General features: G+C 53.4%; 2 protein-coding genes across 2 annotated transcripts; one reads left to right on the top strand and one right to left on the bottom strand.

Annotated features, from left to right (window-relative positions):
- The first annotated feature begins 343 nt into the window (after nucleotides 1-343).
- Nucleotides 344-8,450, top strand: ZW10 (zw10 kinetochore protein). Its single transcript, XM_027881318.1, has 16 exons — nucleotides 344-460; nucleotides 1,013-1,147; nucleotides 2,128-2,229; nucleotides 2,400-2,477; nucleotides 2,568-2,727; nucleotides 2,939-3,085; nucleotides 3,170-3,361; nucleotides 3,563-3,726; nucleotides 3,939-4,121; nucleotides 4,377-4,615; nucleotides 5,536-5,607; nucleotides 6,198-6,367; nucleotides 6,935-7,065; nucleotides 7,354-7,485; nucleotides 7,704-7,906; nucleotides 8,264-8,450. The coding sequence occupies exons 1-16, from the start codon at nucleotides 344-346 to the stop codon at nucleotides 8,382-8,384; spliced, it is 2,346 nt and encodes a 781-aa protein (XP_027737119.1). The 3' UTR covers nucleotides 8,385-8,450.
- A 1,667-nt stretch (nucleotides 8,451-10,117) lies between these two features.
- On the bottom strand, nucleotides 10,118-14,324 carry LOC114056332 (transmembrane protease serine 5-like). The gene is made up of 11 exons (XM_027881452.1): nucleotides 14,240-14,324; nucleotides 13,704-13,811; nucleotides 12,884-13,019; nucleotides 12,520-12,633; nucleotides 12,285-12,328; nucleotides 11,987-12,149; nucleotides 11,706-11,884; nucleotides 11,242-11,340; nucleotides 10,823-10,965; nucleotides 10,285-10,437; nucleotides 10,118-10,126 (listed from the first exon to the last, which is right to left on the bottom strand). The coding sequence occupies exons 1-11, from the start codon at nucleotides 14,322-14,324 to the stop codon at nucleotides 10,118-10,120; spliced, it is 1,233 nt and encodes a 410-aa protein (XP_027737253.1).
- Nucleotides 14,325-24,566: the final 10,242 nt, after the last annotated feature.

Genomic DNA, 24,566 nt, shown 5'->3' with positions numbered 1-24,566 from the left:
CCAGCATCCCCAGGTCCCCCAGCATCCCCTGATGCCCCCCTAGCTATAGACATCCAGCATCCCCAGGTCCCCCAGCATCCACTGGTGTCCCCCTAGCTCCACAAGCCCAGCACTCACTGGTGTCCCCCCATCTACAGAACCCTGCAGCAGCCGCGGACCCACACGCCCCCCAGCCCCCCCAGAACACCTCGGAGCCCCCCAAACACCCCCTCACCCGCATCCCCCGGCCCCCCCTCCAGCGCAGCGGTGTCCCCGCAGCCTCGAACCCGTGGCCCTGGGTGCTGCCCGGCTGAGCCGCGCGGTCCGTGCCGGCCGCCGTAGCGGCGGGGCGGCCATGGCGGCCATGGCGGCGCGGGCGGGCTCGCTGGTGGCGGCCGTGCTGGCTCACTCGGGCCGGCTGGACAAGGAGCACCTGGGCACCCGCGTCGGGAGGCTGTCCCGCCGCGTCGAGGAGCTCAAGGCAGGGCTGTGAACGGGGAGGGGGGGAACGCAGCGGGGAGCGGGGCCGAGGAGCTGGTGCGGGGCAGGGTGTCCGGCCCTGGAGTCGGACTGGAGGGTCCGCCCTGGTTCGGAGCGAGGTGTTCGGCCCGCAGTGGCCAGGCCTGGGTCAGCCCGGGGTGCCCCAGCCCGGGGTCAGGCAGATGAGGGTGTCCCACTAGCCCTGGCTGAGCCTGGAGTGCCCAGCCCTGGTCACTCAGAGCAGGGTGCCCAGTCCTAGGTCGGCCCTGGGTCAGGCCGAGGTACCCCTCTGCGTCCCGGAGTGTCCCTCTGCGTCCCGGAGTGTCCCTCTGCGGAGACATTCCAAACCCCAGCCCCACCTGGTCACTTTGCTGTGTCACCTGCTCCGGGTGACCCTGCCCTTGGCAGGGGGGTTGGACTGGGTGATGTCCAGGGGTCCCTTCCAACCCCAGCAGGTTTGGGATTCTGTCCCAGCCCTGGGTCATACTGGGGTGTCCAGCCCTAGTTCATCCTGGGGTGCCCCCCTCTCTCACCCCCCACTCCCTCTCCACAGGGAGAAGTCTGCAACATGATAAACAAGAAGTACAACGAGTTCCTGCCCAGCATGCAGAGTGCAGAGGAGCTGGTGGCACAGGTGGACGGGCTGTCCAGCAACATTGACCTGCTCAGGGCGAGCATCGAGAACGAGGTGACTCCGGGGAGGGCATTGGGGGATTCCACGCGGCTTTACCCCAAATCTGCAGCCCATCCTGGTGTGCTGGGAGGGGACTGGGGGGAGGAGGTCACAGCCCCAAGGCTGCCAGAGCTCGAGGAATGTTTGGACAACACTCTCAGGCACAGGGTGGAATTTTGGAGTGGGTGGGTGGCAGGGCCTGGAGTTTGCCTTGATGATCCTCGCGGGTCCCTTTCCACTCCAGATATTCCATGATTCTGTGACTCTTGACTCCTTAGGCACCACCCCTAAGGAATGTCTTGAGGTGACTCAGGTGTGTGTGACAGCAGGGTGTAAGTTAGGAGCTGTCATTAAGGATTGTCCTGTTGCTGTGCAGGTGGGAAGGTGTGTCACAGTGTCCTTCCCAAGAGAAGGACCAGCCCTGGCTGTTGCAGGGGACGTGACACACAAACTGACCCATGTTGGTCCCAGGGTGGTTTAGGGCAGAACAGGAACTCAGATCATACCTGTGCACATCCAGTGAGGTCTTAGGGGGAACGTGAGCAGCTCCTGCAGGTCAGATTGAAGACTCACACTCTGATTATTGCCTTTTTGATGTCCCAGCATCTTGAGTTCTGCAGTGGTGTTCACTGAGAATTGACTTTTGGCTCAGTTCAAGCATCCTTGTGTTTGAAATGGCTGTGCTAAAGAAACACTGAAATGATTATAACTGCATTTCAAGATTGAACTTCCTTGGAGTGCCTTTAAAAAAACTGTAGTCTAATAGGAACTGGATGATTTTTAAGGGCCCTTTCAACCCATTCTACAAATCTTATGTGTTTAAGGAAAAACCAGTCTTATAAGTGTTTCTAGTGTCTATAAGGAGTAAAACGGATGGAGCCTTTTTCCTCCTCACCAAATTATTCTAGTAAGAGAAATACTCTAACTCTCATGTGTAAGAGGAAATGTGCCTGATAACAATTGCTGTCAGTGAACTGAACAATTTGCTATTTCAGGTCCAGCAAGATCTGAATGTGGCTGTTGCTGAATTTGCAGAGCTGAAGCAGCAGCTGGAGAGGGACACACTGGTCCTGAGTGTCCTGAAAAAGCTGCAGGAGGTGAGGAGGGGAGGTGGGGGGGGGGGCGGCTTAAAATCGCTCTCCTCAGTCTGAGACACCGTTCTGGGCTTCTCTTTTGAACATCTGTAACTCCCCTGTCTCTGTAGTTTAAAATTGTGGTTTCACAGCAGAGCTGTTGAATCTGATCTGAGTCTGTGTGACTGTTGCAGTTTGACAGAGCCATTAAAGAGCACAAGACTGCCTTGCTGGAGAAGAAGTACGTTGCAGCAGCTCAGCAACTGGAAAAGGTAATAGTGACTTCCTGAGCATAAACTGCACCAGCTCCTTGGCAGGGGCAGCACTGAGCAGTGTTTTGTGTGTCTGATCCTCCCCACCAGGCACGGAGCAGCCTCAGGAACCTGGAATCCCGCAAGGGCTTCGAGCTGAAGATCCTGAGGGCGCTCGGCACGGAGCTCACGGTGCAGACACAGAACATGCTCTGCCACCTCGGGGAAGAGTGGCAGAAGCTCATTGTGTGGCAGCTCCCTCCTTCCAAAGGTGCTCACAGTTCTGCTCTTTTTTGCTGGTTTTGCTCCACTGTTTGAAATGCCTGTTTCCAGGCACAGACAAGATGGGAAATGCACTAAAACTGTTGGAGTAAGGTGGTTTAATGAGCTCTTTCCCTCTGAACGTTGCTTCAGCTGCCACCTGAGGACTGAGTAGCTTGTCATATCCCATTCTGACTGAGCTGGTGGTTCTTTGTGTTTAGAAAGCAGCCTGGAGGCAGTGGTGCACTCAGAGCTGCACTTACACACGATGCCATCCAAGGAGGAGGAGGTTGCTGGCCCACCCGTGGCGTCCGTGCTCCAGGCCTTGGCTGTCCTGGGAGAGCTGCACACCAGGCTGAAAGCTTTTGGTAAGACAGACCAGGTTGAACCTCACTGGAGCAAACTACCTTCCTCCTGCTGTTGGAAAACATTTTTTTCTTTCATTTTCTCAGGCCAGTTGTTGCTGAAGTACATCCTGAAGCCGGTGATTTCATACCCATCTCTGCAGCCACTCCCCGAGGAACGGCCTGACGTGCTCATCCTGAGGTTTAAATCCGAGGAGCCTGTCTTGGATCACTCCTCTCCCATGGAGGTTTTTGACAAGATCAAGCTTATTTTCGAAGTTCTCCACAAATATCTGCTAAGTAGGTAGCTTCTTCCTTTTGTAATTAGTCGATGATCAGTAGTACCTTGTTTGTGTAATTGGAGCAGAAGTTTCCAGAATATCTGGTTGTTAATCGCTATTAGATGTGAGGGAAGTACAGGAGGGAAGTCTTTGGAACTGATGAAGGGTCTGGTCCAGGAAACAGGTGTATTAAAATCCATTTGTATTCTCTGGAATCCAGATGTGCCTCTTGAGCAGCCTGGGGAGGACAGGAAGGATGGCAGAGTGACACTGGCAGAGCTGCTGGGTGAGCTGATCTGGGAAGAGCTCTCCAACTGCCTCGTTCAGAACTGCCTGGTGAACTCCATCCCAACCAACAGCAGCAAACTAGAGCAGTACACAGAGGTGGGTCTCAGAAAATCCCTCAGGAGGTGCCAGGTGCCCAGTTTGAACACAGAGCCCCAGGTAGCCCAGGGTGACATTTCAGTGCTCGGTGCACTCTAAAACCTATTTTCATCCCTTGCTTTCGGCCGAGTGGAAGTTTGTACAACATTTTCGTTTGGTCCTTTGATTCTGGGAGACTGTGTTAATGTAAAACATGTGTCTGCTCTTCTCAGGTGATTAAATCCACAGAGGAATTTGAAAAGGCATTGAAGAACATGCAGTTTTTGAAAGGAGACACGACTGACCTACTGAAATACGCCCGTAACGTCAACTCCCACTTTGCCAGCAAGAAGTGCCAGGATGTGATTGCAGCAGCCAGAAACCTGATGACCTCAGAAATCCACAACACTGTAAAGGTGATGCAACACACATTTTTTCTGGAAAAATAGGGGTTGGGGAAGGATTGTCTACAACAGCCAAGTCGTTTTTTTGTGGAGCACTTGGGATTATTTGGGGATCTCGGCAGACAATTTCTAAACATCTTTTAATAGTGCTGTGATCTTGTGTTTCCCTTGAGTCTTAATCTGTGTCATTCAGTGCTTTGTAATCTTGCACAGTGTCCTTTCTGTGGGCTCTGAATTCCGTTACCCCTCTCTCTTGTCTCTCCTCAGATCACACCTGACTCCTGTGTAACCCTCCCACAGCTTCCTGACCCTGGGTCAGGAGACCACTCGAAAATGCAAAAGTCCCCCAGCCTTCTGCACAATGGCACGGTGAACTTGGAGGGTGAGACCAGACTGAGCCAGTACACCTTCTGCCTGCCCACGTGCCGGATCAGCTCCTCCGTGGAGCAGCTCATGGAGCTGGTTTATCAGACGCTCCTGGAGGCCACAGTCAGCACAGACCAGTGGTAGGAGTTACTGATCAGTAATCTGTGTGGCAGAGTCTCACTGCCTCTAGCAGCACCCAGCATCTGTTAATAGGTTAAAGGAACTTCAAAAGAATAGAATGTACTTCAAAATCAGTCATTAAAATTACCCTCTTTGTGGCTGGTGGATGCAGCCCTGGGTTTATGCAGGAGACTGGTACAGCTGCAAACTGTGCTGCCTGCAGTACTCAGATTAAGCAGCTTTTTGGAGTTGGGTTTTCAGGGAACATTCAGGTGCACTGCCTTGTATTTTAGCTCCTAAAGCAGTGTAGCCACTGTGAACTCCCCAGTGTGCACAACACAGTCCATGGCTTCATGGGAGAGGTGCTGCTGCAGTGTTCTCTTTACTGATTTATCCCACCCTAGCTCTCAGCTGAGAGCTCTCAGTTCTCAAACCCATCTCTTCTTTCCAAACCAAATGGTAAGTGCTGGCACCCATTGTGAGCAGAGTTCTTGCTGTCTTTGTGCTGGTGAAAGCAAAGAGCTCCAGCCCTGCAGCTGGCAGGGCTCTTGAGAGAAAACAAATATTGAGGACCACATAAAGTCTGTTTAAAAAACAGAGACCCCAGGGCTGGAGCAGGAGAGTTGCCCAGGTAACCCTTCAGTGGCAGAGAGGGGGCTGAGTGTTTGTGCACACCTGGTGGGGAAGGGACACTGTCCCCTTTGTTCTGGGGTTTCACATATCTCCCTTCTGAAGCTTTTCCACACTGAACTTACGAGGTCACCGCAGCCTTTGTGAGTTTTCCAGAACGCTGACATGGCTGTAGCTGATCCTGACAATCCCCTCTTTGTGCCAGTGCTTCAGTGCTTATAAAGCCCTGTTTTGGAGAAGGCTGAGGGTCACCTGTGAACAAGACATTAATCCCAGTGCCAGGCTGACATGAACCTCTTTTTCCCTGTAGCTGTGTGCAGCTCTTCTACTCGGTGAGGAGAATCTTCCAGCTGTTCTATGAAGTGGTGCCAACATACCACAAGTAAGTGTGCCTGTGTGTGTTCCCTAGGGCTTGTTTTGAGAGGGAATAATGCTACTGGGACACTCCCACTTGGAGATTACTGAGGGCTTTCTCCAGCAGCAAAAAGCTGCTATTAATCTATTACTAAATCATATCTGTGCAAAGTAGGTTCTTGCATGGTTGTATTTGTTTCCAGCCATGTAACTTTGGCCCCAGGTCTGATGCACAGATTTTTAATGATGTTTTTCCTGCAAAAAAAAGGCAGCAGTGAAGACTGAAAAGACACAATCCTGTCAGAGAACACTGGAGTGTTCCTGACAGGACTTCTCTCCCTCTTCCTCACCATAACTTTGCTGTAACAAAGTATATTTCTGTTTGAAAGCCCATGGCTAGAAAAAGTGGGGGATAACACATGGTTCAAATGCTCCTTTCCTGGAGGATCCTTTGGGGATGTGACAAGTTCAGTGTTTTTATTCTGACTGGTGCCAGTCAAGCCTCACCCATTTTCTGCAACGCCTGCAGTGAGTTTCTCTAGGGTAGGCACGCCTATTTTTGAACAGATTAATGAATAAATACATTTCTTCCTTCTCTCTTCCTCCTGCCTGGGGCAGGGAGAGCCTGCAGAAGTTCCCCCAGCTGGCAGCCATCCACCACAACAACTGCATGTACCTCGCCCACCACCTGCTCACCCTGGGCCACCAGTTCCGCTACCGCACCACCAACATCCTGAGCAACGGGGCAGCCTCCTTTGTGGACCTGGTGCCTGCCTTCAGGAGGCTGGGTAACACACCTTCCCCTCCCAAAACACGCACGTGGGTCACGTGGCACGCAGCCCTGGCAGCTGCTATGGGTGCTTTGAGGGAGGTGTGGCTGCTGACTCCCTGTGAGCAGTGCATTGATGGTTTTTGGACAGGTGGCAACAACATTTTCTAAATTGGGAAGTCTTGGCTCTTTGGAACCCAGCTCTTGTCCAGCTTGTAGTTCCAAGAACTATGTGTGTTCCAGCACAGCGTTGTAGCACTGTATTTTGGGATCTGCTGCTCAGTCCTTTGATGTTTTCTTCAGCTTATCCCGTGGGAACAAATTCAGAGACAAGTTTGTGTGAGCTAACAGGAGTCATCTACAGTTAATTCTGCTGCTCTGCTCTTTTTCAGAAGTGCTGTAGCAATGCAAGCTGCACAAGAACTTACTGGTTAAATTGGCTCTGTGAGACTGTTTAGGGACTGGAAATTCAATTAAAAATAAAACACTATGGCAAGTTCATTATTCAGCAGTTACAGTCATAAATAGGCACAGCAAATTTAGTAATTGCTTAATTGCTTCTCTCTGCTTGCTCTTCCTCCTGAAGGGATGGAGTGTTTTAAGGCCCAGATGCGAGTGCAGAAGGGGGAAATCCTGGAGAGGCTCTCAAGTGCCAGGAATTTTTCTAACATGGATGATGAGGAGAATTTCCGTGCAGCAAACAAAGCAATAAGGCAGGTAAGGAAGGCAGTCAAAGCCAGAGTTCCCTGTGTCTGCAGGTGTCCTGGGGAAGGTCCAGTGTGTAATCTCAGTCCTGTTTCAGCAGCGTGGAACTGTTAAAACAGCTATTTTCTGACATGTTTGTGTTTTTTTTTTTTATCCTGGGCTGTGTCTTTAGCAGGATATTTTATTGCCTTTTGCTTCTCTCAGCCTGGTTTCTGACCATATGTGGTCACCTTATCACTTGGTACCTTCTCATATGTTCTTTTTGATAACATGGAGGTAACACAGAGCTGTTAATTCCAGGTATTGCATCAGCTGAAGAGGCTGGGCCAGGTCTGGCAGGATGTCTTTCCAGTGAACGTGTACTGCAAGGCCATGGGGACCTTACTGAACACAGCCCTGACAGAGATTGTCACCAGGATTGTTGCCCTGGAGGTACCTGCTGGGGTGGATGTGCCAGCCCTGGGGTGGTGGGGACAGCTGGAATTTGTGACCTTGCTGATCCCAAAGTCAGATTTCAGGGGAACAGTTGCCTCTCACAGAAACTGTAACCCTGTGTCCACGGGAAATGTTCACAACACCAAGTTTTGATTTCACTTGGCACTGCACAAATAACTCTCCCTGCTCCACTGTTGATGTTTCCTCAATTCCAGGATATCTCTGCAGAGGATGCAGACAGGCTGTACTCACTCTGTAGGATCATGGTGGAGGAGGGACCCCAAGTCTTCACCCCTCTACCTGAAGAAGAGAAGAACAAGAAGTACCAAGAGGAAGTTCCAGTCTACGTGGAGAAGTGGATGACATTCAAAGAGCTGATGATCATTCTGCAAGCCAACCTCCAGGAAATAGTGGATCAGTAGGTGTTTTCCTTTCTCCCTTCTCAGCTGGTTCTCAGGTGCAGGGAGCTTGGAAGTGTCTGACTCACCAAAGGCTCCCAACTCTACTTCCACCTGGACATAAACCACTTCCTTGTGTTCTTAAGGAGGTAAATGGGAATTTTGCAGACTGGCTTTAGGCATTTTAGGAGAAAGAAAAGGTCCTGAGTGCAGGAGTCACCTCACAACCTGGTGCTTTGTGTACCTGGCTAGCCAGTTGTGGGCTGGGGCTGCACACGTACCTGGTTAGTGAGCACTGGCACAGGTCCTCAGAGGCCTGTCTGAATGTGCCATTCCCAGGCAGTTTGGTTAAAGAAAGCTCTTTCTCTTCCCTGCAGGTGGGCAGATGGGAAGGGCCCTCTGGCAGCCGAATTCTCAGCAGCTGAAGTGAAGAGTCTGATCCGAGCCCTGTTCCAGAACACAGAAAGGAGAGCAGCAGCACTGGCCAAAATCAAGTGACCCCACGTTTACACCTGCACTTTGCATCTTCTGATAAAAGCGAGAGCAAACTGAGACTTTCAAATATTTTTTTGATCTTTTTTATTTGTACTGGTGTTTAAAAAAAAAAAAAAAAAGATTAGAATTGGGTAAGTGCTTCGTGGAGCTTGGCTGGGGGAGAAGGAACATTTCCTAGCTCAGTGTTTGACCAGGAAATCCCAGGTGAGGAACACACAGACACCTCCTACCATGCTCCCCACAGGAGTTCTGCCCAAATCCAGGTTCTCCTTCAGCAGCTGGTGGGTGTCCTGGTGGAGGAGAGATGCTTTTGCTGATGCTTGCTAGTTCCCATTCTCTAGGATTTCATCTTCCTGTTCAGCCCAGCATAGGAAAACAAATCAAACCTTGTATCCAGCATCTCTGTGAGCACAGGCACTGCTGCCAGATAAGCCTCCCATGTGAGGTGCTGTGTGTAACCTCATCTCAAACTGGCCTCAGGGTCCTGGAGAGGGATTCTTATTGCTCAGTAGTGACTCATCTATGCAGTTGTACATCAGGGGCCTGTAACCCCTCTCTGTCTTACCTCTTGTGTCCCTGCAATTACACATGAAACCCACACACTGAGAGCTCTTGATATCCTCCCAGGGATGCTGAAGTGCCAAACTTAGCTCTTTCCCACCTCAGGTTCTCCTGAGGGACAGACCTCAAGAGAGCAGCAATTTAGGGGGCATTTGGGGAAAGGAGATCCTGTGCAGAGTGCAAATCACAGGGTTTTGCACAAGTAGCAAAATTCTCTTATTTCTCATGGAAAATATCTTAAAACTGACTTAGAATTTTTCAGTCTCGCTTTACCAGCTGTAGAAGCCAGTTCAGCTCCTTCCTTTGTGTTTTTGTTGGCTGTGAAGTGGGTAGCTCTGGAGTCTTTCTGGTATTATATGTTCTGTCCTTTAAGAATAGTGAGAGAAGTGCAAACGAATGTAAAAAGGGAATGAAAGGTGCACTCGTAGCATTGTCTTTCTCAGTCACAAAAGGTTATGGTTTAGATTTTGAGAAATGCATATTTAGCTGAAAAACTCACTGAGATTGTTCACTTAAACTAGCCCAGAGGCCAAGATGCTGCACACGTGGAGCAAAGTTCTTCCTGCCCTGTACTGCTCACAAAAGTTTCAGTCACAGAGCTTGGTGGTTTTAATCTGTTATCTCCTCTTGTATCCTTTTTTATTCGCACTTTTGTCCAACTTCTGTTCCCATTCCAAGCATTTTTGCCAGGCCTGAGGCCCTGACTTATGTCACCCAAGTCCTTGCAGAACCCTTCTGCACTGGTTTAAGTGGTGTGAGGAGGGGGAAATCCAATCTAATGGGCAGTTAGACAGAGCCCAGCACCTGAGAATGCAGCAGGGATGGGAGATACTGGAGCAGAGTCTGCCACTCAAAACTCAGCTTTCTTCCCCTCCAAGGGATTGACCCAAAGGCTGAGAGTGTTGCCCTTACACTGACATCTCATAGGACCCCCTGTCCCTTTTATACACAGCAATCCAAAAAAACCCCACCTGTTTTGAAAAGCACCACTTCTCCCATGTTTATTGTTCACAGAAATGTAATTTGCTATTTTCTTTAAATAAACTATTTATACTGAGCACTTTTGAGGTTCTTTTCGGGTTACAGTGACAGGATGAATCGCTCCCAGACCGTTCTCCACTCCTCACATGGAGAGGACAAGGTGTAGCTCTGTGAAGTCCCTCCTTGCCTGATTTCTAGTAGATCTAATAAATGAAAACAGAAGAATCAGTACTGTAGAAGAGGTCATCCCAGAGTGCCCTGGGTCAGGGGGAGTGGCAGAGTTCAGTGGGATGCTGGCACTGGGATTTGCCTCTGGAAGATGCAGGGCTGTAGAGCAGGCTGGGCACACAGCTGGGCTTACCTCGGTGACCTGGAAAATCCAGGGCAGCAGCTGAGCCACGTTGGTGTAGACCCCGGGGTGGTTGGGCTCGGCACAGCCCTGGCCCCAGCTCACGATGCCCACCAGGCGCCACGTGGATCCATCCCAGCACACGAGGGGGCCCCCACTGTCCCCCTGGGGGCACAGCCAGGGCTGAGGGGGCAGCTCAGGCAGATCACAGAGCCCCAGACTGGTTTGGGTTCAAAGGAACCTTCGAGTTCATCCAGACCCACCCCTGCCACGGGCAGGGACACCTTCCACTGGCCCAGGTCGCTCCAAGCCCCATCCAGCTGGACAAACCGGACACTCCCAGGGGTGGGACATCCAAAACTGGGCATCCTGCCTCCCCAAGGCCGGTATCTCCCAGCTGTGCCCCCCAGGAGGCTGGCAGGTGGCATCCCCATGGGTGGGTTACCTGGCAGGTGGCATCCCCATGGGTGGGTGGGTTACCTGGCAGGTGGCATCCCCAGGGGTGGGTGGGTTACCTGGCAGGTGGCATCCCCATGGGTGGGTGGGTTACCTGGCAGGCATCCACCTGGCCGCGGGCGTGGCCGGCACAGAGCATCCTGGCCGTGAGCCCCCCCGGGTACATGCACGAGCTGTTGCACCTCCGCGTCCCGATCAGCGGCACCAGCGCCTCCTGCAGCGTCCCAGCCAGCTGCGCTGGGGTGGGGAGAGAGGAGCCACGAGGGAGAAACAGGCCCTGCAGGGAGCAGCAGGGCAGAGCGGGGCACTAGGCTGGGGAAGGCAGAGATGGGAAACTGGGACTAACTTGGTGGGATTGGTGTGGCCAGGCCTGCAGGAGGCTGCGGGGTGGAGGCTGCTGGGTGAGATGAGGGCAGGGGGTGTGTTTTGGAAGCTCACACGTGGAATGGAAGGGGCTGGATGGGGCAGGGGGAAAGTCTCTGGGCAGCGCTGAGGGACAGGATGGGAGCTCACCTTGGTCAGGGGTGGTGTAGCCCCAGCCAGAGACCCAGCACTGCGTGCCCTGCAGCAGGTCCTGGTGGGAGGGAGGCAGGCACACGGCTCGGATGGCAGCTGGGGAGAAGGGGACAGGGAAAGCGCCAGGGCAGCAGGGACAGCTCTGGCAGCAGCAGCCAGGGAAGGGCTGCAGAGCCCTCAGCTGGCTCAGAGATGTGAAAGGCTCTGGGTATCCTGCAGGAGCATCAAGGCCAGCCTGGATGGAGCTTTGAGCAACCTGTGATAGTGGAAGGTGTCCCTGCCCATGGCAAGGGGTTGGAAATGGATGAGCTTTAAGGTCCCTTCCAACCCAAACCATTCTGTGATGCTGAACTTGTCAGAGCTGCTCTGAAGGGGCAGGTTCAGAAGAGGCTCGTTTTTGGGCAGCTTTTCACTGTAGGACAGGACAGACAATTCCTCAGAAGGACACAACTACTTCTTACCCGAGAAATTGAGGGGCACTCGGAGCTTCATGAGGGCGATGTCGTAGTCGAGGCTGTTGTGGTTGTAGAGCGGGTGATGAACGATCTCCTGGACTGGCACCCCGGCCTCCTGCCTGAGGGAGCCGTGGGTGACAATCCCTGCAAACACCCGCCAGGCAGAGCCCTGGAGCCTCCTGGAGCTGGGCAGAACACACAGCACAGCACACAGCATGCCCTGAGCCGAGGGCAGCGGGCACCGAGAGCTGGGGGGACAGCAGGGCGGGCAGGGGGGCTGGGGGTACCTGTGCACGCAGTGAGCTGCCGTGATGATCCACTCCCGGGCCAGCACCGAGCCCCCACAGCGGTGCTGGGAGCCCTGGCACACGCTGACCTGCCAGGGCCAGCGCCCAGGGGGCACATCTGCCCCCCCGACCACCCGCACGGCCCCGGCGGGCAGCCCACACTCTGCAAGGGGGTAGGACGGGCTCCAGCCCCACACCCTCACCCTGCAGGGCGAGGGGAGCGGGAGCAACGGGAGCAAAGGAGCTGCTGGATCCAGGCAGAGCTCCTGGGGACGTGGGAGAGGAGGGAATGGCTCACCTGAGCACCTCAGAGCCACGATCCGCCCCGAGTCACAGCTGCTCCTGCGCAGGAATAAACCCTCCTGGTCAGGATAAACAGCAACCAAAACCCCCAGGGCACTGGGGAGCCCCAGGGCGGCTGCAGCACCTCCCAAAGGGGCTGTTTACTGCACAGCACCTGCACAGTTTGCTGTGTTCTTAAACCTAAAAGAAAAGGCTTCAGCCGACTCTGCTTCCCCCCGAGCTGCCCTTACCTGACCTGCCACAAGTCTTCCAGGCTCCCCTCCTGGTGGGGTCTGACCTGCAGGAACTGCTGCTGCTCATTCACCCTGAGATCCGTCAGGTTCACTCCTTTCTGATGGGTCATTCTGCAGAAACAAGGGGAATTGCCCCAGGAAGGGGATCAGGAATGTGACACAGTCCTGCAGCTCTGGCCGCCAGGAATGAACCTCCGGGCAGGGAGGATCTTCTGGAGCCGTTCCTGCAGGTCATCCCAAGTCCCAGGTTCCACCTGCTGCCCCAACAAACCCCCAGCCTTCCATCTCCTGCTTTTGCCAAGATCATCCCCCCCAGAAAAGGACAAACAGGGGCCCAAGCAGCTGCCTCTGCCGTGCCCACCTGAGGAACCCGAGCTGCTGGCAGAGCAGGGTGCCCAGGGAGCCATTCCAGCCCTCGTGGCACACCAGGAGCCAGCCAGGACGTCCTTCCAGCTGAGCTTCCAGCAGGGAGTTCGCCGTGTTTATTCTGAAAGACACTAAAGCCACTCCATTACAACCTGTGAGCCCCCTTCAGAGTGTTCTGTGCAGCCTCACACACGGCTAAAACAAGAAAAACCCACCCAAACCCCCAGAAAGAGCAGCTAGAAACTAGAAGTGATCCCAGTCACTGGGTGGTCACAGGAAAAGGAGCCCAGCAAAGGTGCAGTTCTGGGGGAAGCAGCAGGACTTAGAAGAGAAGCCAAACAACTGCAAAATGCAGCTCGTGGGTCAGCAGGAGATACTTGTTCTTAAAGAGCCTCTCTTCTGTTCTTTCTGGGCTTGGCAGGAGTCCTCTCCCCACCCTTTCTGGCAGCAAGCAGAGACACAAACCTGCACTGGGAGCCCCCCGGACCACGGGCTCTTCCTCTTCCCCGTCACTGCAGGCTGGGATCGCATCAGGCTCCTGCAGCAGGGGGGGCTCCTGCTCTGGCTGGGGCTGCTGCAGGTGTTTCACTTCAGCAAACAGAGAAGGGGGTGGAGATGGACTCACACAGCCTGGGCAGCACCCAGGATGCACCATACTGGGGACAGAGGGGAAGGAGCCCCCCTGGCACCCCACCAACAGAACCCACGCCAGCCACACCCCTCCATGCCAAGCCACAGCTGACTGACCAAGGAGCTCCCATCACCACCTCCCCGAGGTGCTGACCCCCCAAACTCGCAGCAGGGGAGACACTGACCCAGCAGCCACGTCCCAGCCACCGTCCCTGCCAGCAGCCCGGTGACCCCGAGCAGCAGGAACAGCCTCCTGAGGGTGCAGAGGGTCCCAAAAGATGCCTCAGCAGGATCTTTAAAAGAGGGACAGAGGATCAGCGTGGTTTGTCCACCTCTCACAGCTCTCCCAAGCCCTGGTGAAGCCCCTGGGTTGCTGTGCACCAGTTCCTGGGCTCAGTGCTCCTCTCTCACGGTGCCAGGAGGAGCTGAGCTAAGGCCGGGGATGCTGTGGGAGCTCAAGGCTCAGGGCACCCTCCCCATTCCCAAAACCCACAAACAGCTCACCCACGTGTCCCAGGGAGGGCTGTGCCCCCTGTGCCCCCCTCCTTGGCTGGGCTGCCAGGCTCCCTGGGCTGTGCACGGCATCCTCGACGTGGTTTGGCTTGTCGGGAACCCGCTCAGGCAAGTCTGGACTCTGGGGAGAGGAGCAGAGTGCAGGGAGCAGATCAGTGCCAAAGGCTGGGTGTGGTGCAAGGGGACAAGCTCTGGAATCCCCTCTCACCATGGCAGCAGGAGCCAGGCTGTGGGAGCTGAGCACACGGATCTCCAGTGACCCAGCTCGGGTTCCCCGGCGCGATGCGGTGCATGCGCAGCGGCCACGCTCCAGGGACTCCTTGTTCCAAAACCCCCCTTCTCCCACTCACAGGGCCCTTGCAGGGGTTGGGGGGGGGATCATCCAGCTGCCCCTGTCCCGCCCCTCCATCCCCTGCTCCCAGGAGCTGCTCAGGCTGGGGACCCCAAGGGAACGCTCCCAGCCCTCCCCGGTGCCTCACCCAGAGAGATCAGCAGCTGCTGAGCTGCCTCGGCTCTCAAACCCATCTCCCACCTGCTGCTCCCCCTTTCCCCCCCCATCACCTGCCATATGAGAAGCCCCAAGTGCTGCTGAGGGGCAGTGGCAGTGCCCAGGCCGTTGATGTGAGTGGGGGGCTGCAGTTCCAGCCAGCCCTGCTGGCCCTGAGCACCTTGAGGAGCAGAACATCCCAGGCTTGGAAAGGATCAGGAAAGAGTCTGGAGCTGATTTTTATCACCCCCACATCTCCAGCCAAGTGCCTGCCAGCTGTGACACGTGAAGGACAACTCTCCTGCCCACAGGCTGCACTAGGGACGTGCTGGTGAGGACTGGTGGGCCCCCATCTCTCAGGGGGATCCTCCCCACCCTGTGTGCCCAGAGACCCCAGGAAAACAGCCCCACCTGCCCCAGGTGCTGGATTTTCCCTGCAGCCTTCCCTGCAGCACACTAAGAGCAGCAAAGGTCAGGCAGCAGCTCTCAGCTCAGCTTCTGACTTGTAATTTCTTGTTGCTGAAAGATGCCGGGGCCCCACGGGAAGGGGGGAGGTTCCTCCATGGCCTGGGTACTGGCTGGGCTCTGGTGGGGCTGGAGATGCTTTTCTTACCAGTGCAGAGCCCTTTGTGGAACAGAAATCCCTGGTGCTGCTGCATCCCCTCCTCCTCCCCTGACCCAGGGGATGCTCCACCACAGTTGTCACATCTGAGGTGCTGCCAGTTCTCAAAAACAAGAGCAGGAACAGACTGAAAGAGCTCTCTCATGAAAGAGGGACTTTTCTTTCTTACACACTTCTCCACCCCTGAAAGGCACAGCTGATGGCTTGTTGCTCAAATCACCAATAAATTTTTAATGCTATTTAATCAAGGAAACTCCTGTGAGCGTTTCATGACCTGCAGGTTTGTGCTGCCCACAAACAGCACCAGGTGTGTGGTGGCACAAACCCACCCTGTGCTGGACAGTTGGGGTGAAAACGGGGTTTTTTGGGTGGGTTTGGGTTTTTTTCTCCAGGGCCCCCCATCTCATTTAGTGTTCAGGCCAGAAAGCAACAGCCAGGGCTGCAAATACCCCCAGAAATCACAGCTGGGCTCAGCTTGACCCCTTCCTGCTCGTGGCTGTGCTGTACCCAGTGGCACTGGAGCATCTCCTCAGCCCAGGGAGGACTGTAGATGGTGCTGGAGCACCAGTGGGAGAGGAGAGAACAGCAGAGGCACAGAAAGCAGCCCGAGCATCCTCTGCTCTTCTGGGCACAGAGAGGAAGGACTCACCCAGGCTGCTGCTCCCAGTGCAGTTCATCTCCCTTCTGAGCCTCCCACGCCCTGAGGCTGCCAGGAAACCAGCCCTGGCAAAAGTTAAATGAAGATGCAAAAGTTAATTGAGGATGTGAGCACAGCCAGCAAAAAAAAAAAAAAAACCACCAAAAAAAACACCTTCACTGCAACAAAACCCAGCGAGCAGGGATCAGCCCGTGCAGGGGAAAAGATAAACCAGAGCAGATTCCAGAAGGAGGTGCCAGGAGCAGGTGAAAAATAAAGACACATCCCTCAGCCCATGCTGCCTCCCTGCTCTGAGTCACGCTCACTTTTCCCTTTAAAACTCATTAAAAGAAGATCAATATTTCCACCCATCCTGCTTGCCTGTGATGAGAAAACAGGGGCTGAACTGAGAGAGCTTTCCAAATTAAACACTGGCACACAGATGAAAAAAGGGAGAAAAGCATTTTCCTCCCTCTTTTCACCCATTTTCCATGGCTCTGCAGAAAAGTGAAGCGCTGGTGATGCCCAACCCTGGCAGCTGCCGAGGTGCCCGTGGCACAGGGGTACCTGGCGCCTTGCAGAGATGCTGTGAGGCATAAGACATTCCCTTTGCCATTTTTCTGACTTGTTCCCGGTGAGACAGCCTCCCCCTCCCCCTGGGAGCAGCAGGAGAGGGTCTCAAATCACCTTTAAAGCCAGTTACTGAGCTTCATCTGCTTTAATTCTCTGGTTTAGCCTGTGCTGATGGCTCCATCCTTTCCCATACAAAAGCTGAATTCTTCCCCAGGGATATTTTACAAGACATTTAGCGACAGGACAAGGGGGAGTGGTTTCAGACTGGCAGAGAGGAAGTTTGGACTGGATATAAAGAAAAAATCTTCCCTGTGAGGCCCTGGCACAGGTTGCCCAGAGAAGCTGTGGCTGCCCCTCCTGGACCATTTCCTTCCTTACCTTCTTCCTCCTCCCCTTCCTCTCCTACCTAACAAAAGTGCCTCTCCACGAGATAAAGCAGCTGCTGGAAGCCTGTAATGAGAGAAATGGCCAAAAGCAACAGCCTAAAGACCTGCCTGGTCCTGGCAGCAGCCTGCCAGATCTCATCAGGGATGACGAACCCTGGATTGTGTCTTCCCAGCAGTGATGCTGTGGTCAAAATAAAGTTAAAAAAAAATATAAAAAATTAATAATAAGCTCCCAAACAGCCTCCAACACCCACCACCTCAGGCAGGGGGATGTGCTGGCGTGAAGGAAGGGAGTTTATGAGCTTATTTGCCTGATCCACCTCCCACTGCAGCACAGAGGCACATGCAGAGCAGAACCCATCCACTGCCCTGCTCCAGCCTCTTCCCCGAGGCAATTTGCTGCGTAATGATTATGGAGTTGAGAAGGCAATTTCAGGGAAACTAGTTTGTCTCCAGAAGGAATTGAATAGAGGAACTGCTATAACCCGATAGAGTAATTTCTCTACAAAGCAGCTGGCCCCACGTGAGGTGGGCAGGGACAATGGAGAGGCAATTCTCTGCAGAGACTGTTCCAGCCTGCCCTGCCTCACACGCTGCAGGCTCCACAGGCTCTGGCTCCACACAAGCAAACACCAGCACTTCCCAGGGAAAGGGTGACAATTCCCAGCTCCTGTGAGGGCACAGACCTCACTGCCCTCCCGTGCCTGTGAGGTCTCTCTTGTGACTGGCACTCCCTTCAGACGCCTCGTGCTTCCCAGGGAAAAGCAGCCAGGTGTGACTGTGAGGTCTCTGGTGTTTGTGCTTCTCCAGAGGACGCAGCCAGAGCAGGGCTGGCCCTGCATCCTCATCCATCACCCCAGAAGTGCAGAATTTAGAGATGTCAGGCATAAAATGTTTTCATTGTCTGCATCATGTTCCAGCACAAAGCTGTCCTGAGGGATTTCTCCTCGGAGACAAGTCAGGGAAGAATAATTGTTGAAGAGCAATTAATATTATGCTCCCTCTTTCCTATTTCCAAACACAGGTCGTTCTATCACTGGCAGCTGACTCTTTGCCCTTGCAAATCGCTGAGGACCCAGGGAGACAAAAGGGAAAGGCCTCGAGGAGCCTGGATGGCACTGGTTGTACCCCCTGCCCCAAACCCCAGCTGGGTGCAGCTGCAGGGAAATGCCCCCGGGGTGGCACTGGGACAGTGCTGGGGGCAGTTTGCCTCTGCAGATGGCACAGAGAGAGGAGAGGAGACAGGCTGTGACCCGGGCTGGCCTCACATCCCAGCCCAGACGGGCAGGCTGACGGGTGGCTGTGAGCTATGGGAGCCACCTGCCCTCTGCTGCAGCCCCGATGAAGTCACGGTGATGTCACGGTGGGGAAGGGCTGCCAGGTCCTGCCTGTGCTGGCAGCAGGGAGCTGAACCCGCCCTGGCCAACCCCTTCCCCCAGCAGAACCAAAACTGCCATCTCTGAAGTTTTCAGCAATTTCTCACATGTGGGCTGACCTGAGCTCCTCCAGGGGGAAACACAAGTGCTCCCAGGATTTCATCCCAGGACAGCTACACCAGTAAAGCAGGTGCTGGTTGTGATTTCCCCTAGAAAAATCCCTCTATCGTGGGCTTATTTGGAAAAGGAACATTCCTAAGGCCAGGCTGTGCCCACCTCACCCTCTGCAGCTCCCAAAAAGGTGCCTGCAGGGCGTGGCCTTACCTGCCCCAAAATCACTCCCTGGGGTCACTGAATCCACGCCAGGGGCAGCAGAATTTTCCCTTTCTGGTTCTTTCTCAAGCCCATTGCATTTGGAGAACCTTTCTGCATCGTGTGCCTCCCTGGGGACACATCCCTGGCAGGGCTTTGGGTCTATAAGGTAGAAAATCGAGTAGCAATCAAGGTCCTGCCAGAGAGTTATCCACCTGTGAAGATGTACAGGTCTCTGGGCTGCCATCAGAGCCTGCTAAACACCCAGGAAAATTAACTCTGGGCACTCAGGGGGAGCCTCTGCTCTCTCTGCACAGTTAACCTGCCAACATTCCTTGGAAATCTGTCATTGTTCAGCTCAGCATCTCCTCACTCAGCAAGAAGAAGGTGTATCCAGGAGTGGGTGGATGTTCCTGCCAGCCTTGCCTGCAAGATACTCGAGTGAGAGGCTACTAAATCAACTTCCTCCTTAGGAGCAGAAAGAAAGGTTTCCCCAGCCAGCAGCATCATTTTCTCTGTACTCAGTTCCTTGTTGCACCCTCAGAACCGACTTTCTTCCCCTCCCCAACAGGGCACAAAGTCATGGCCAGCGCTGTTAACCAAAGGCATCTGCCTCGAGCTCACTCACACAGCCTCATTAAGGGCCCTAATTAAATAATTACACGTTTTCATTCACTGTAATCACAGCCCCTACTTATGTAAATAAATATGCTGACAGCAATTACGAAATTATGAAAAGCCATTACAAAATATAAATTCAGGTAAAGGGAAAACCACATCAGGGAGCTCCTGCCCAGGTCTAATCCACCTCCAGACACAGAATTCACTCCCCTTATGCCACATTTACCAGTGCCAGGCCCAGCAGCAATGGAAACACCTAAGGAACTATGATATTTGGGGGAGTAAAATTCCAAAACATCCTTTCCTTCAGTTTTCTTATTTATTTCCTCCCATAAATTCCCATGAGGTTGTTACTCAGTGCTGTAAAGCAGTGGCCTTGATGCCTTGTGGAAGCAGAGACTCGCTCTGAACTGCCCATCCCAGCACACCAAGGGATCTGTGCCGGGGGCTGCCATCCCACTGACACCCCCCTGTACCTGCTGCTTCTCTGCCACACAGCCCCTCACTCGGGAACGGGTTTTTTTGGGGGAAAAAAAGCGCAGGAGCCACACTTTTAGGATCACCCCCATTTCACACACCACCACACCTCAGTCCTGCTGAGCTTCACATGGGAGAGGGGGGTTTTTCTTTCACTGCACAGTTAAGAAAGGAAGGGAAATGCTGTCACAGAGGTCAAAACAAAGGGATGAGGAGCCAAACTCTGTCAGCTGGAAGCTGCTCACTGAGCTCATCGTGCTGGAGCTGGAAAAGGTAACTCGGGGATGTGGCTGATTGCTCAACTCCATCTGCCTCAGGTGCAGCTGAGCCCTGCATTCCAGCTGGGATGAAGGCTGTGCTGTTCAGCAGGACACCCAGGTGAGGCAGGGACAGAGGGGATGCAGAGGGCAAGGATCCTAAATGGGAAAACAGTGACCCTAAATGAAAAAACAGGGGGTTTTTTGCCTGCTCTAAACACACTCAGCAGCCCAAGCACATCATCCTCACTACAATATCCACCAGCAATAACGTTCTTTACTCTTTCAGCACCAAGGTTTGACGAGCACAACGCTGGAGCAAAGTTGCTGCGTTTGAGCCTCGTTTTCTCACCCCAGAATTACAGAGAGGTGCCTCTGCACACGCAAGAAAACACCGTTTTTCCCAACGCCAAGGAAACTTTTGCTTTTGTCACTGCGAGATGATGAGTCAGCCCCATGTCTGCAGGCAAGGAAGGGGAAAAAAACCTTCTTTATCTGCACTTACAAATGCTTTGGGGAGCTGCACAAGGAATTCTGGACAGCCCTGTCCCTCTGCCACCCAGGGACAGCCTGGCAGGGTTTAGAGCCACCCTCCAGGGCTGCCTTTGCTCACCAGCACGTTTGTCTCCTTCCCTTCGCTCCGGCAGTTCTTGTCAATCGCTGAGAGATGGGAGCAGGGAACAAAGGCTTTGGATGTTTGTCATGTTTCCCCCAGCCCAGAGCTGCTTTCTGTCCCCAGCACCCTGGGGAAAGGGCAGCAGCTGCTCTTGCAGGGACGCTGTTACTGTCACCCTCTGCAAAAAAACCTGCCTTTCCATAAGGCCAGAGGACACAGCACGCACAGCCAGGCAGTTCTGCTCCAAAGGGGTGGCAGCAGCCCCGTTCCCCCACCCCCAGTGACACCAGGACAGCCCTGAGGACCAGCAGGGACTTGGCCCCCAGCACAGGGCTGTGTCTGTGCGTGCTGGCAGGACCCTGTGCCCCCCTCAGCCCCAAAAACACCCCCCACAAACCCAGCACCCACCTCTGCAGCACCTTCAGCCTCAGGGGCTGAGGGGGGGCTCTTCCCCCTCCCCTGGTGCAGCCCCTGCCCCAGCTGAGGGCCACGAGCATCCCCCCAGCCTTCCCACCCGCAGGCACTCGCTGCTCTGCCAGTTTTCCCTGGAAAAGTCCCATTTGATGCACTGTGTCCTGCCCAGGAGCAGCTGCTCAGGGTGGAGGGGCTCGAGCAGCGATTCCATCCCCATCACCTTGCAAAGGGAGCAAGTCTGACCCTCCCTGTGCAGGACCATGGACAGCGGGGTGGTGTCTGCAAACCCACTGTTGCCCTTCGACATCTCCTCAGGAACCACGTCTGGAGCAGATTTATGCCCCAAAATCAAATACCAGCTCCCCAGCCCCGAGGTCCAGCACAGCCCTGAACCCCCAAAACTCCTGCAAGACTCCTCACAGCAGGTCTGAGACTTCCTGCTGGCAGTTTCCAAGGTGGTGATCTAATGAGTCATTAAAGACAAACACGAAATAGGAGAAAGCATTTGACTTAGCACTTCTTTCCAAAAAAATTACTGTAGCTGCAGAATTTTAAGCAGAGCGAACCAGAGCAATTTTAATAATATTAAGCTCAAATTGACAGCAAAAAGAGTGAATATAAAAGAGTAACAAAAACCCAAATATATATAAACCATAAGGCATTGTGAAAAGAATATGATTAAGCTTTCAAAGTTATACATTGAAAATGTAGACAGTGCTGGGAATGAGGTCTTTTTCTTCTCTGGTTAAGAAATATCCTCCCATATAATCAGATAACAAAGACTGTAATAATTCATACAAAGGGAGCTGGTGCTTGCAGGCTTCGTGGTGGCTTCCATTTACTCTCCAGAGCCCAGCCCTGCAGCTCTGGTGACACTCTGTGTTTCTGTGCACGTGTGGCATCCCACTCAGGGAGTTTTCCTCTCAGAGAGGGCTGTGAGGTCCATACATGTGTAGAAACAGAGGCTGGCCTGAGCTGTAGGGTCTGAGGGGTCGGGAGGGTTCAGAGGCATCTCTGCAGGTGAGATGCCACGTGCTCCTTCCCTCCTCCTGGGCTGTGTTGAGGAGCAGAGCAGGGAGCTCTGGCACCACAGCCATCTTCCACTTGTCCATCTTCCACCTCCCCAAGCTCCATCACTGCAGCAGAAATTGCTTCTCAGCCTCTAATTTTACACAGCCCTTCTCCTGTCCCAACACAGCCCACAGTGGCTGGTGGTTCCAGCCCCCTCCCCACTCTTACTGAGGGGTTCTGAGTGTCCTTTGTGAAATGATCACAGTAGATAATTACTGCTTAATAAAGGCATTCCTGAGAAATTGCTCCTGCCATGAAAATACCTGCAGTGGCTTTGTCACTTCTCTACTGGTGACGTTTGCAGTGTTTGGGAAATTGTCCCTTCCTGTTTGAAAGCTGAGCAGGTTTGCAGTTGTTTTGGGTTTTTTTTTAAAGGATGGTGGAGGAAGAAGAAAACCAGAGTGAGTCTGTGGTGGCATTTTCACACAAACCACCATCAGACATTAAATCAGAATCCAACTCTGGGAGAGAAACTGAGATTTGGCAATGGTGAATAATTAAGGATGTGATTCCTACAGTGCTAGTTTTTCACTGTCACATAAATAATAACAACAACGATGATGATAATAATAATAATAGCACAATATTGCCAGATACCAGGGGGATTAAACATCAAATTAATATTTAGCAAGGTTAGGATTAAGCAGAAATAACAGCTTTATGATTAGAGTCTGAAACTGCTGCTATTAATGACTGATTATGCCCCTGCAGAGGAAGAATTACAAGTACTTAAGGACAAATAACCTCCCCGAAGTTGTTGGCAGCCTAAAGCAGAGCAGCACTGAGAAGACCAATAAATCCTCTGTGTAATGGGGCTGTTGTGTGGGCAGAGCAGAGGTGAGGGAGGATGTGAGAGTGGTTTGCAGCAGATAAAACAACAACTGCACCACGTCCACAGCTCCCAAAGCTTCGGGGACAAGTTAAACCTCTGAGCAAGCAGGCTCATAAACCCCTTCCCACGTTGCTGGTGGCAGGAGCCGTGTTTATTTGCGATCCTTGCGGCTGCAGCTTGGCAGTGCCAGGCCTGCCTGCCGCTTTCCAGCCCATCAGCTCTGTCTTTCCCAGCTCCTCACCTCCCCTGGGCTCCTCTCAACATGCTGGGTTCCTTCCCACGGGGTTGTTTTCTCCCTGCTGCCATGGCTTTGTGAATCCACCCCGCTGTGTGGAGCTGGGAGGGAAGGGCAGACAGCCCAGGGTATCCCCCCTGGCCACTGGGAGGTGAGAGACAGGGAGCAGCTCCCGAGAACAAACCTTGTTTGTTCCTGCTTGTGCATCCCTTCGTGGCTCACCCTTTCCCTGCCTTCCAGGCTGCCTCAGAGCATCTCCCCTGGCAGGATCCACCCAACCCAGGCTCTTCCTTGGCCAGACATTCTCTGCAGTTCCACACCTACATCTCACTATCTGATTTCTCCTTCCAAGCCCCTGTACCAGGCAGATCCACTCAACAAGGCAGGGAGCCTGAAATTCTCTTAACCAGAAGCAAATGCACTGCAGAGTCCCACAGTAATCCTGCAAATCCACCCGCTGGGAGCACCCCTGGGCCCCTGTGCGTGGCACACAAGCACAGGTACTGAGACTAATCACAGAAAAGAGAGGAAATGGGATCCCAGTTGCAACGTTTCTTTGTGTCAGTTGGAAATTCGTGCTCCTGTTAACGCAGCAAACGTGACTTTGTCTGCATTAGGAACTCACAGCTCTCCCAAAGGCACACTCCTGCAGCAGAACACAGTTATGGGAGGTGTTTCCATCGAATCTCCCTCACTGGAGACATTCCAGAACCAGCTGGGCACAATCCTATGGCCCTGTTTGAACAGGTGACCCACTGTGGCCCCTGCAAACCTGCCCCATCCTGTGATTCTGCATGCTGGGATAACAATGTTGGGTCAACTCCTTATAAACAGGATTATCCTGTGCAATTATTACGGGAAACTAAAGCCTCGCTGTTGGCAGATACGTGTCTTTGCAGGAGAGAATGAGGGGGAGAAAAATTGCAAAGATTTAAAAATTAAAGAAAAAAAAAGGCAGTTTCATGGAATTATGGCATCTCAACACATCTGCTAAAGAGAAATCAGAGCAATCTGTGATGTGTGTGTGCCACATCCTCCCCACCTCACCTGCCCCAAACTGCCACTGGAAGAGTTTCCTCTGGGCAATGTTGAGCTCCAGCACTTCCCAAACACTGGCTCGGGTGGATGAGGGTCCAGAGGGTCGGGCTGGCAGGTGGGCACTGCAGCCCATGCTGCAGCCCATTCCTCCTTTTTCTGCTGCGTCTCCTTTCATTTCCACTTGGCTGGGAAGAATTTCAGATGATCTGCTGCTTGACATTTGAAAGTCTGAAGTTCTCGGCTGCCTGTAATTACTCCAAATCTCCAGGACAGCCTGAGGCAGCGCTCAGCCTGCCTTCCTCACACCAGCTGGAGTCCCTGCCTTTTCCTCAGGGATGCAGGCTCGTTGGGAATTCCAGGAGGGTTGCAGAGCTCTTGCAGAGAGGATGATGGAGAGATAAGCAGATGAACACAAGCAGCAGGAGGGATTTTGCAGGGGAGCAAAATGTTACCAGACAGGGGCCCTGGGTGGCCAGATTTAATTAACTGTGTGGGCAATCCTTCTCCCAGGGCTGGGGCAGGGGGTTGCAGACGCTGAGGGGTATTTTAGGAGCTGTGGTGAGGGAGGGGGGCACACAGTG

The sequence above is a fragment of the Empidonax traillii genome, unplaced genomic scaffold, assembly GCF_003031625.1.
Source record: "Empidonax traillii isolate 1590-97213 ecotype Southwest subspecies unplaced genomic scaffold, ASM303162v1 scaffold87:size1256882, whole genome shotgun sequence".
NCBI lineage: Eukaryota > Metazoa > Chordata > Aves > Passeriformes > Tyrannidae > Empidonax > Empidonax traillii.
The sequence above is the reverse complement of the archived record's forward strand: the minus strand, read 5'-3'. Positions and strand labels throughout refer to the sequence as shown.